Below are 12,104 nucleotides of genomic sequence, written 5' to 3'. Positions count from 1 at the left end.
GCTGTGGCTCAAGTGGTAGAGCACTAGCCTTGAGCTGAAGAGCTGAAGGACAGCGCCCAGGCCCAGAGTTCAGGCCCCACGACCGACAAAAAGAAAAAAAGAAAACTTGCTGCCCTGACTGGCCTTGAACCTCCATCACCCCCCCCCCCCAGTTCTCAGCCTAGCCCTTCTTGCTTCCCTCACCATCTGGTTGGAGAAGGAACTTGTCCTGGGCAGGGCATCTGGGCCTTTCCAGGGCACCATGCCCCAGGGAGCATGCAGGGTCTCCTGGCACTGACAGGCCTTCAATCAGGAGGTGATGATGCGGGGTCTTCACGCATTGCCCAGCCCTTCCCCCACCATGGCTGCAAGTCCTCCTGGTCCCGGAATGACAGCTGGTCCACCCACCTGCCTTCACCCAGTGTCAGTTTCTGCATTACCCAGGACCAGGACTGGAGGTCTTGGCCTCTGCTGTTGTACTCCCTCCTACTTTTCCTCTGTGGATGTATTTTCTCCCTTAGATTTGGCTGCATGCAATCTTGTGCCCAAAGTGCCCCCTACCGTGTCTCCCTGAAACAACCTTAGTTCTTTAGCAGCATGGGGGAAGAGGAACTGGAGTAAGACTTCCTGTGAAGTGCCTCAAAGGCGTCTTCTCTGGTCAGAGAAAGTGGCTCATGCTTATAATCCTAGCTACTTAAGAAGCAGAGATCTAGAGGAGTGCGGTTCAAGGCCATCCTCTGTGTGAGAGGCTCAACGAACGGCTGGGCATGGTGGTGCCCACCTGCCATGTCATCCCCGTCACAGAGGAAGTACAAAGAGGACTTTGGTACAAGGCAGCTAGGACAGAAAGTGAGAGCCTATCTTGAAAATAACCAACATGGTGGAAAAAAATGTGTGACAGAGTAGGTCAGTTGTAGAGGAACTGAATGCAAAGGTGAGGCCCTTTAAAGGAAAAGCAGAAACTCTTCTCTGGAACCTTCCAACCCCACCAGGAGGCCCTCCTTCAACTGTGCCTAGCCCCACAAGCCATACCCCACTGTGTGCCTGCATCACCTCTGAAGAGAGGCGCCTAACCCTCCGATCCCCACATCCACTGATGGCTAATTGAATGAACAAGAGCACACAACCACCCCCAGGGACTTCGCCAGGGCTCTCCTGAGGGCTGATGTGTGTCACTTCGGTCCATGGGTGCCAGAACATTGGTCAAACGTAATTTTGTGTTTTCACATGAGACTGACACTTAAAAACCAGTAGGCTTGAAGATTAGATAAGAAGAGCTGGGCTGGGAAGGTGGCTCAGTGTGGTACAGTGCTTGCCTAGCATGCATGAGGCCCTGAGTTCAATCTTTAGTACCACATACACAGAAAACGCCAGAAGTGGCGCGGTGGTTCAAGTGGTAGAATGCTAGCCTTGAGCAAAAAAAGCTCAGGGACAGCACCCAGGCCCTAAGTTCAAGCCCCAGGACTGGCAAATAAAGTACCTCTAAACTGGACACTGGTGACTCATGCCTATAATCCTACTCAGGGGGCTGAGATCTGAGAGTCTCAGTTCTAAGTCAGTCCAGGCAGGAAAGTCCGTGAGACTCTTCAAATGACCACCAAAAAATGGGAAGTGGCACAGTGGCTTCCAGTGCTAGAGTGCTCACCTTGAGCAAAAGAGCTCAAGAACAGTACCCAGGCCCTGAATTCAAGCCCCACAACTCAACCCCCCCCCCAAAAAAAAGAACCTCTAGAAGCCAGGCACTGGTAGCTCATGCCTATACCTCTAGCTACCCACGAGGCTGATAGCTGAGTACCACTAGAGATTTGGGGGTGGTCTTGGGGGTTGAACTCAGGGTTCCCTCTTGCTAGCCTTCCAGCCATGGTGGGGCACAATGCCATTCGCCCTGTGAGTGGGCCTTGTGGAATCAGCTGAAGGCCTGAGTTGGATGAGAAAGACCAACCTCCCACCCCAAGGAAGGGAGAATTCTCCAATCTGTGGCCCTCGGGCTCCATCTGCAATATTGACCTTCCCTGCTGCCTTCTGAGCAGGCACACTGGACGAGGGTCTCCATCTGCTAGCCACTGTCATCCAAGGCATTCTCTGTACATGTAGGTGTGTGTCCCATGAGTTGCATTTCCCTGGAGAATCACAATATCTCCCTCCAGAGTGCCTTTCTCATCCAGAACCTGACCCTGTGTGGCCTGGACCACCTAGTGGGACGCCCCAGATAGGAGGCTGTGTCCTCAGTGAAGGACACAAGGATGGTACCCTTCCCCGTGGCTGAAGCCCAAGGCCTGGAGGCTCCCACCCAGCCTAAGCCACAAGTAGCTGCATGGGACTGCAGAGCTCAGACTCTTCAGAGAGGCACGGCTCCAAGGGGACAAATGGCACTGGGAGCTTTTGAAAGCCAATTTATTCATCCTTCACGTTGGGAGAGAAGAGACAGCACCTGGTGAGTCAGGGTAGGGATGGGAGCTGAGGGCCTGGGGTCCACGGGGATTATGGGTGCTTAGTACCTGTCAGGAGGTCCTGTGTCCCAGCACTAGTCTGGGGATGGCTGGACCCCCTGGTCCTTGCAGGAAAGCATCTCCTGGTGAGGAGAGAGTGGGAAGGGCAAACCCACACCAGCAGATACTGGGGGCACAGGAAAGTGAAGGCCCAAGCTCTGAAAACTCATGCTTGCTCTGGGCTGGCACTTAAGAGACCAGGGAGATTCCCAATGGTAAGAGATGTGATGCTGGCTGACCCCTGGTGACCTGGCGGCCACAGGCAGAAGTATGCCATGGGAACACTGTGTGGCCTTGGCCTGAAGAGCAGACAGCAGACAGCAGAGCTGGCCGGGGGCATGGGAGGCTGAGGCAAACCATTGCTTAAGCCCTGATTTTTTTGTCAGTTGAGAGACTTGAACTCAGTCCCTAAATGCTGTCCCTGAGCTTCTTTGTGCTCAAGGCTAGTGCTCTACCACTTGAGCCACAGCATCATTTCCAGTTTTTAAGTTGCTAATTAGAGATAAAAGTCTCAGGGGGAATTTTCTGCCTGGGCTGGCTTCAAATCACGATCCTCAGATCTCAGCCTCCTGAGAAGCTATGATTACAGGTGCTGGACTAAGCCCAGAATTTTGAGTCCAGCCAGAGCATCACAGCAAGACCCTGTCATGAAAAATGAAAATAGGTGGGCACTGGTGGCTCAGGCCTGTAATCCTAGCTACTCAGAAGGCTGATCTGATGATTACAATTCAAAGCCAGCCTAGGCAGGAAAGTCTGTGAGACTCTTTATCTCCAATCAACCATAAAGCCAGAAGTAGAGCTGTGGCTCAAGTGGTGGAGCTCCAGCCTTGAATGAGAAAGGCTAAGGGACAGTGCCCAGGCCTTAAGTTTCAGCCCCAGTATTGGGTGTGTGAGCATGCACGCGCGCGCGCACGCACACACACACACACACACACACACACACACACACAAGGTACAGTAGGCCTATAACCCCAGCCCTTGGGAAACTGAGGCAGGAGAATCTCAAGTTTGAGGTCTGACTATGTTACACAGCCAGACACTATCTCAAAAATAAAATAAGCAGGGGTTGGTGGCTCATGCCTGTAATCCTAGCTACTCAGGAGATCTAAGAATCATGGTTCAAAGCCAGCCCAGGCAGGAAAATCCCTGAGACTCTATCTCCAATTAACCAACAGAAAACTGGAAGTGGCGCTGTGGCTCAGGGTGTAGAGTGTTAAGCTCTGAGTCAAAGAATTCAGGGACAGCGCCCCGAGTTCAAGCTCCAGAACAGAAATAATAATAATAAAACAGGATTGGAAGCAGGTGGTGGAGCACTTGCCAGGTAAGAATGAGGCTCGGAGTTCAGACCCCGGGACTGCCAGAAAGAGTAGTGGGTGGTCAGGATGCCATCAGTCCTTGGCTGCTGGAGCCAGGCTGCAGGGCAGGGGCTTGGTGCAACCCGGAGAGGACACAGACACTCCTGGGGAGGACTCCATCTTCACCTTGTTCAGAACTGTCTTCTTGATGGCGGCAGGGGAGACAGTCTCCTGGTCAGCCATGGTCTGCAGCTCCCTAGAGGCCACAGGGGCTAGACTTGTTCTCGGCCTCCTCCCGAAGCCCACAGCCTCCCGCGCAGACAGCCTTGGGCTCTGCTGTCATCTGACCTCAAGGCCTTGGCTCGGGCACTCTGCCTGTCACAGCCTTCCCTCCACAGCTGCACCGCAACCTCTCCCCATTCAAGCTGGCTTAGGGATCCCATGTACCGTCAAAGTGATTTGGCACCTCCAGCCTGGCTGGAGGATGTGTTTCTGGGTCCCCTGCAGACAGTGCTGGGAGGCCAGGCCCTGTCCCAGCCTGGAGGTCCTGTGCTGCACTCTGAAGTCTGTGGTGCATTTGCTTAAATGGTAGACACTGGCCAGAAAGATCTACCCTGAAGACCAGAACTGAGGCAGTGAACCTCAGCCTTGGCTCTGCTATGAACAGTTTTCCTTCAGCACCCACTGGGCTTTGCTCATGCCAGGACCTGCTATCCTGTCTACTTAATCCACTGCCGGGCCGCCAGGGTGCAGAGATCAAGGCCCCACAGGCTCCCCGGTGCGGGCCATGCCTCTGGCTTCCAGCCACACCTGTGCCCCGTTTTACATAGCATAACCGAAGGAGATGAGGGGTCCTGCACACTGACCCCGAATCGCCCAAGACCAAGCCAGCGCTCAACAAGAATCTGCTGCCACCACTGGTGAGGCCAAGGCTGTGTTGTGCTGGAGTCAGTCTGGGGGAGGAGGGGGAAAAGGGAGGGGGGGAGGGCAGGCCCACCTGGTGCGGGTGCAGGAGGCCTCCACAGCATTGATGAGCAGGGAGCGGAAGCCCCCACTCTCCAGCACGTGCAAGGCGTGGATGGTGGCCCCGCCCGGAGAGCAGACATTGTCCTTGAGCTGCCCTGGATGCTGTTCTGAGTCCAAGAGCATTTTGGCGGCTCCCTGTACCCCAAGACAAGAGCTGATGGCAGTGGGGTGGGGTGTCCGCTGGCCCCAGCTGAAGCCCCACCTGTCGGCACTGTGTGCCGGCCTTGGAGGTGGCAAAGGGCAGCCAGGGCAGCCCCTCCCCACACACCCAGGGTCAGGGAGTACTGACCAGAAGGGCCTGGGCCCCGAGACGCACTGCCAGGCGCCTTGGCAGTCCCATCTTCACACCGCCGTCGGCCAGAGCGTCCAGCGCTGTGAACGCCTGTGCAGGGAAGGTGCCCTGAGCCCCAGCCCCAGCCTCTCTGCCTCCTCTGGGGCCCCAAGCAGGAGGCAGGATGGAGCAGGGCAAAGCACCAGCCCCCAGTCTCAGAGCCCCCACCCCAGGCCTGAGGGCTGGAGGTGTCGGAGGCCCACCCCCACACCCCCAGCTGCCACAAGCCAGGCCGGCTCTCACATAGGCGGGGCCACTTCCACTGAGCCCCGTGACGGCATCGATCAGATCCTCCTCCACCTCGGTGCAGAAGCCCACACTGCATAAGAGCTGCTCCACCAGTCTGCCGTCCTCCACCTGGGCGTGCGTGCCAGTGGCGTACACGGTGACCCCTTCCCGCACCACAACCGGGGTGTTGGTCATGCAACGGATGACTTTGGGGGCCGGCCGAAATGCCGTCAACTTCTAGAGAAAAAAGTGGGATGTCTACCCCAGGAGAGATGGCCCAGGCCACCCTCCAGGCCGGTGAGGTGTGGACACGCTCCCTCAAACAAGCACTTCCTGACCTCACCACGGCGGCACACCGCACCCCATTCACAGAAGACCCAGGTTCTGAAACAGAGTTCCTGACCGCAAGCTCATGCCGAGGGCCTGCTCTGCGGCACCTACCTTCTCAATGGAGCTGATGGTGACGCCGGCCGCACAGGACACCACGATGTGCCTGTCCTCGATGTCAGCGCCAATCTCATCCAGAATGAAGGGGATGATGTGGGGCTTCACAGCCAGGAAGAGCACGTCGCTGTGCCGCACCGTCTCCTTGTTGTGAGGTGTGAGGCTCACCCCCATCTTCTGCAGGGGTGCAAGGTGGCTGTCTGCCCACGGAGCCTCCACCCCACCATGCCAAGCACCCTGGGTGTAGAGCAACCTAGAAGCTGCTGGACGTAGTGCAGGCTAGGCTGAGAGTTCAGACACCCCTCAGCTGCCTTTTCCCTCCCACAAATGGAAGCATCATTCTGCTCTGGAATGCATCCCCTTTGCAGACAGAAAAGGGGAGCTCTCTAAACCACAGCCGTGCCCACCCTGGGCTACAGCTTCCAGAGATCCCTGCCCTCTCAGTGTAGGTAGCAGTCTCAAGCTGAGAGCCTGAAACTCTTTACCCCAGGTAAACACTCTACCCCAGGTGTGTCTCTTCTGACTGCCAAGCCCAGGCTCCATCTGCCTGGTCTGGAGAAGCCCTTCAGCAATGCGCTGACCAGTCAGAAACCCTGCTCTAGATTGGCCACCTCTCCCACAGTCTGTCCTCAGATCAAACACAAAAGCCACAAGTAGCACAAGGAGGCAAGTCTGGAGATGCCCCAGCCCAGCTGGCTCTTCTTACTGGAAAGGTGGCTGTGGTACAGCCTCCTCCCACTCCTGTCAGAGCTGCCACGTAAGCTAGCCCCTGACCTGAATCCTGTCAGAATCTGCTCTTCCGGCTCCATACCTACCCTGAGGGCAGAAACAGTGGTGAGGTCCATGTCTGGGGAACTGGCCATTATCTTGTGTGCAGCCAGGACACCTGCAGGGAAGACTACCTAGGTCAAGGCCTGTTTTGGCCTCTGTCCTCCATGCCTAGGAAGGAGGGACACAGCACAGAGCCTCTTCCTCCTCCTCTGCCCCCCACCTCCCACCCCAGGGTAGCAATCCCAAACATATGGCAACTGCTGTTCTTCTCAGGACTCAGGCCACACAACCCAGAGCCCCAACGTCAGCCACCAGTCCTCCCACTAGGCTATCCTGGCCCCGGGGTCTACCTGCCGCAGTGAAGCCCTTAGCCAGGGCAAAGGCCAGCTGCCCAGCTCCAATGAAGCCCACACTCATGATGCCCCCTCGGCTGGCACTGGCTCTTCAGGAAGGCTGCAGGAGGTGGGCAGGACGGACGGCAGGAAGTTGGCCCGGGGCTCCTCTAGCAGCCGGTGGTCCTCCACCGGAGGATTTTCCCTGTCAGACCCCTTGCTCAGATCCAGGGTCCCTGGCCTGCTGTCCAAAGGCCAGAACCCTCTAGAAGGGATCGGGAGGCCGCAGGGGAAGCGCTGGGAAGAGGGGAGGATCTGGCGCCCAGAGCACCTCCAACCCAGGTCCGAGCCCGGCCTCGGCGACGCTGCCCGCGGCCCCCGGGCCCAGCTCCCCGGGCACAGCCTGGCTACTGGGCCGCGCCCGCCACGCGGCACCGGCGCCCGCCCGCCACGCCCCCGCCCGCAGGCCACGCCCCGAGCTCTCAGCCAATCCGCCGCGCGGCCGCCGCGAAGCGACCAATCAGAAGCCGAGGCTGGAGTGTCTGGCGTTGCGTCACCCGCGGGCCCCGCGGGTCAGCCCCCGGAGCCCAGCCCGCTCCGCTCCCCGTTCCCCCCCCCCCCCCGCGCGCAGCCCCGCTACCGCCGCCACTCCCGAGACCCTCGGTGCGGACCGGTGGCGTTCGGCCTCTGCTGCCCCAGGACAGCGGGCTCACCTTCACCCCGACTTCTGTGCCGCGCAGCCCCTGCGTTTTAGGGAGAGTAAGACTGTAGTCACACTCACGCACACACATACCCAGACACACACGTGCGTGCACGCGTTCTGGGCCCAAATGCTGTTGGGGGGCGGTCAGAGCAGTCTGGGGTCCCCAGCAGCCCCTGTAACGAGGTGGGATTACGGGAACCCCCACTCTACCTCAGGCAAAGGTGGATTTTTTTTTCTTTTTGCCAGTCCTGGGGCTTGAACTCAGGTCCTGGGCACTGTCCCTGAGCCGCTCTGTGTTCAATGCTAGCGCTCTACCACTTGAGCCACAGTACCACTTCTGGCTTTTTCTGCTTATGTTGTACGGAGCACTCGAACCCAGGGCTTCATGCATGCAAGGCAAGCATTCTACCACTGAGCCACCTTCCCTGCCTGGACACTTTTTTTTTCTTCTGATTTCTTTGTAGCTTGGAGAAGAACAAGTTGCTTCAGAAAGTTAGAATGTTTCTGCTATGCTCACGCCTGTAATCCTAGCTACTCAGAAGGCTGAGTTCTGAGGATCACAGTTCAAAGCCAGCCCAGGCAGGAAAGTCTGTGACACTCTTATCTCCTAGAAAACTGGAAGTAGCGCTGTGGCTCAAGCGGTAGAGCACTAGCCTTGAGCTGAAGAGTACAGGGACAGCGCCCAAGCCCAGAGTTCAAGCCCCACGACCGACAAAAAAAAAAAATGTTTCTACTATGGAAGTCTGCTTTCCTATCTACCTGATCCCTTCTTCACCCAAAATGACCACACTGGCCCTGGGACACCACTCCCAATAGGAGTCTGCTCCACAGTGGCCCGGCACAGGAGGATTTGGGCCTCACCCAGAGAACATGCATATCCTGTGGCATCTCTCAAACTCTGTGACTCAAAGCTGGAGAGCTCATGACCTCTTGAGAACAGAGCTACCTACGCCAAGTGATAACAAATACTATGACAAAATACTCCCCCCACATAACATAACAAATAATATTCCCCACTTAAGAGAAAACCAAGTCAGTCCTCTGGGAGCCCTGCAAGGCCCTTGGGCATTCTCTCCAGGAGAGCCCTCTGCCCTTTCCTCCCCTGCCCTAAGAGCCTCTGAGATTCAGGCTGAATAGGGTGCTGGGGGCAGAAAGCCACTAGATGGTGAGAAAATTTAAAAAGTTGGGACTTGCTGACAAAGTAATGAAATAAAAAAGCAAGCTCCTTCCCAGACAGCGGCCAGGCCTTCCCCATGAGCTGGGCTAAGCATGCCCATGTGCTCTTTTGTCCTCTGAGGATGTGGCTCCTTGATCCAACTCAATCCTCTCAGCCAGCAAGGGGCTTCAGGACACACAGACATCTACCGGTGTTGATGGGATGCCAGCCCCAACTCCTAAGTCAAAGTCATTGGCAGGCCAGGTACCAGTGGCTCACATCTGTAATCCTAGCTACTCAGGAGGCTGAGATCTGAGGATCACAGTCCAAAGCCAACCTGGGCAGGAAAGTCCAATTGACTTCAAAAAAAAAAAAACAGAAGTGGAGTTGTAATTCAAGTGGTAGAGCACTGGCCTTGAGCTGAAGAGCTGAGGGACAGCGCTCAGGTCCAGAGTTCAAGCCCCATAACCAACAAAGAAAGAAAGAAAGAATAGAAAAAGGTATTGGCCGACCCAGTTGCGCCCTCTCAAGCCAGGCTCAGTACCACACACTGCCTGCTCGGGGCTCTCACAGCCTTGGTTCCACTGCCTAGAGAGGGTATCTTTTCTGTGTGTGCCCAGGACGCTGGAGCTGTCCAGGTGAGAGGGGAGGGTGGGTGCCAGGGTCTCTGGGAAAGGAGATGAACTCAGCATTGACCCTGCTTCCACCCTTGGTCCTCCCAGGGAGCCCCACCTGCCTTGTGTTTCCTCAGACCAGGCCCAGACCTGCCTGCCCTCAGAGCCTGAGGGCACTCCAGGGCCATACCCTCCCTCAGCCAGGCCCTGGTCCAGGCCTGTCTCCCAGAGCACACAGGAAAGGGGTGCAACCAACTGCAGCTCCCCAGCAGAGACCACTCAGCCAGAGCCAGGGCACAGTGACTGTCCACTTTTATTTCCTGCTCCAGGACCTGGTGGGGAGTGGGGGGGGCAGTCAGCAGTGGGGAGGGACTGCTGAGCTTTGACCTGTGATACTTGGATTCCATGTGGCCAGGGACACCTGCCCTAGGCTACCCTGTCCAGGCTTGAACAGAAGAAATTGGCTGGAGCATGGGGGAGGAGCATGCCACCCGGGGCCTGGCGTCTAACACAAGCAGATACTTGAGGAGAGGCACCTGGTGCCCAGGCTCCGTGCCGCAGTGGCGTAGATGCTTGCTCTGTGTCAGTGCTGCCCAGCAGGCCGGCCTCCCAGGGCCCTGCAGGACAGACCCTGCAGGAGCCCACAGTGGGGGACACTGTTCCTTGTGGTCCTACTCATGTCAGACCCCTCCAACCCACTGCTGCCACCTCGGCCTGCTGAGCCTGGAAAGCCATCCTGAACAGGCTGGTGAGGCTGGAGCCTGGTCTCTGGGCTTTTCTGCGAACAGGTGCTGCTCCTGAGCCGGGTTCTCCTCCCAGGGTTAAGGGGAGGGTTCCAGTTCCCACACCCCTCAGAAGGACAGGCCCTGGTGCTCTCCTGGGCTTCTCTCCCATCCCTTCCACACCTCTGGAAATGATTCCCTTCCCAACTTAGTTTGTGTATGTGTAGATTGGTCCTAGGGCTCGAACTCAGGGCCTGAGTGCTGTCCCTGAGCTTTTTTACTGAAGGATAACATTCTACCAATTGAGTCCCAGCCACTTCCGATTTTCTAGTGGTTTATTGGAGATAAGAGTTTCAAAGACTTTTCTGCCCTGGCTGGCTTTGAACTACAATCCTCAGATCTCAGCCTCCTGAGTAGCTAGGATGACAGGTGTGAGCCACCAATGCCCAGCTCCCTTCCCAATGTCTAACCCCAGTCTCAGAGCCATCTCCAGACCCCTCTGAAGCTCATCTAGCCCCATGGTCCTCCTTTTCAAGATGGGTCACAACAGCACCTGCTCCAAAAGGTTCCCATGTTCTGGTGACCAGCACTGAGCCCAGGGAGGCCAGGAGAACAGAGACAGGGAGAGAACTAGGAAGAACAAAAGCCTGTGAGCGGAACAGCCCCGCTTTCCTGTCCCTCTGTCCTTCCTCCATTTCTCCCCTTGCATCTGCCCCGGGCCCTCCTGCTTGTTTCTGAGGTCTTGGGTCACCTTGGCCACCTCACGTGCCCTTGGCCAGACAGCAGAGGCAGACAGGCAGCAGCTCGCCAGTCTACAGGGTGGGCACGAAGCGGATCCTCTGGGAGTAGGCAAGATCAACGATGTAGAGAAGCAAGTTGACGTACGTGAAAATGGCTACCACCAACTGGCTGTCCCAGGGGCAGCTGCCCTGGGGGCAGTGGAGGGGCCGTGCGGGTTCCCCGTACTTGGGGTCAAAACAGAAGACGGGCCAGATGACGGCAGCGCTGAGGTAGAGGAGAACGGCCAGGAAGGTGTACACCACCACTAGGCGATCGAATGGGCAGCCCAGGCCCCCTGTATGGCCCAACACGCTCAGGACCACCACAGCCACTGTGGCCAGGAAGCACAGGCTGTACACAGCCACACACCACTGGGTGGCCACGTAGCGCCCGTAGCGGCTGTCATAGACCAGGGCCCCAAAGATGATGCAGGCCACAAAGGCCTGGACTATCTTCAGGAGCCCAGATACGGTGGCCATGTAGCTGGCTACCTGGCCAGGCCTGGCTCGTGTTAGGGCTACCTCCGCAGCATAGGCCAGGAAGAGGAGTCCAGCAAAGACACTGGCGGCCAGGCGGAAGTTCCTGGCCGTGCAGCCGGCGGGCTCGGGTGGGCATTCCAGCCGGGTGAAGTACAGCGGGTAGATGACAGCGGCTGTGGCCGAGAGCAGCGTGGCCAGCATGGCAAAGGCTGCTGTGAAGTTGCCCCAGGAGAGACGCAGGCAGCCATGGAGCTTCGTGAACTCAAAGGCCACAATCAGGACGGAGAGGGCAAAGCAGAAGCCCCAGGAAGCCATGCAGAAGGTACCCTGGACCCCCGCAAAACCGCCCCTGTGGGCCACCAGGCTAAAAGTCGTGCAGCCAAAAGCCAGCTGCAGCACGCGGGCGGTGCCCACCGGGGACATCACCGCACCCAGGTGCAGGTAGGCACCTCCGGAGGGGTCCATGGCGCTGCCCATCCTGCTGATCACCCAGCCTCATTCAGTGTCCGGCAGCCGGAGGTCTGTGCCGGGCGCTCGGTCCTCTGTGCAGCGGCAGATGGAGGCAGGCTCTGCAGTGCCACCCGCAACACGGCGGCAGCAGCGGCAGCAGCCCGTGTGAGGAGCACCAAGCACTATAAATAGGCAGCGGCACCGAGATCAGAGCCCTGGAATAGCAGTCTGCATGCCTCTCCCCGTCCCGGAGGACATCTGACCCCGACCCACGTGGAGACCCTGCAAGACCCATTAACCCCCTG

The 12,104-nt window shown here is 57.6% G+C and overlaps 2 protein-coding genes across 3 annotated transcripts; both read right to left on the bottom strand.

Moving 5' to 3' along the window:
* Positions 1–3,604: 3,604 nt before the first annotated feature.
* Pycr1 (pyrroline-5-carboxylate reductase 1) lies at positions 3,605–7,284 on the bottom strand. Of its 2 annotated transcripts, none has more exons than XM_013033122.1 (7): positions 6,914–7,284; positions 6,608–6,678; positions 5,790–5,969; positions 5,364–5,585; positions 5,079–5,171; positions 4,761–4,924; positions 3,605–4,019 (listed from the first exon to the last, which is right to left on the bottom strand). In XM_013033122.1, the coding sequence occupies exons 1-7, from the start codon at positions 6,978–6,980 to the stop codon at positions 3,857–3,859; spliced, it is 960 nt and encodes a 319-aa protein (XP_012888576.1). In that variant the 5' UTR covers positions 6,981–7,284; the 3' UTR covers positions 3,605–3,856. The 2 variants fall into 2 exon arrangements, with proteins under 2 accessions (XP_012888576.1, XP_012888577.1); XM_013033123.1 differs by having other exon boundaries at positions 6,608–6,731; positions 6,914–6,929.
* Positions 7,285–10,902: 3,618 nt separating this feature from the next.
* Myadml2 (myeloid-associated differentiation marker-like 2) lies at positions 10,903–11,826 on the bottom strand. The gene has a single exon (XM_013033118.1). It carries the CDS (start codon positions 11,824–11,826, stop codon positions 10,903–10,905), a length of 924 nt encoding a protein of 307 aa, XP_012888572.1.
* Positions 11,827–12,104: the final 278 nt, after the last annotated feature.

This window comes from Dipodomys ordii, unplaced genomic scaffold, assembly GCF_000151885.1.
Source record: "Dipodomys ordii isolate 6190 unplaced genomic scaffold, Dord_2.0 Scaffold163, whole genome shotgun sequence".
Taxonomy (NCBI): Eukaryota; Metazoa; Chordata; class Mammalia; order Rodentia; family Heteromyidae; genus Dipodomys; species Dipodomys ordii.
This window is presented reverse-complemented; position numbering and strand designations above follow the sequence as displayed.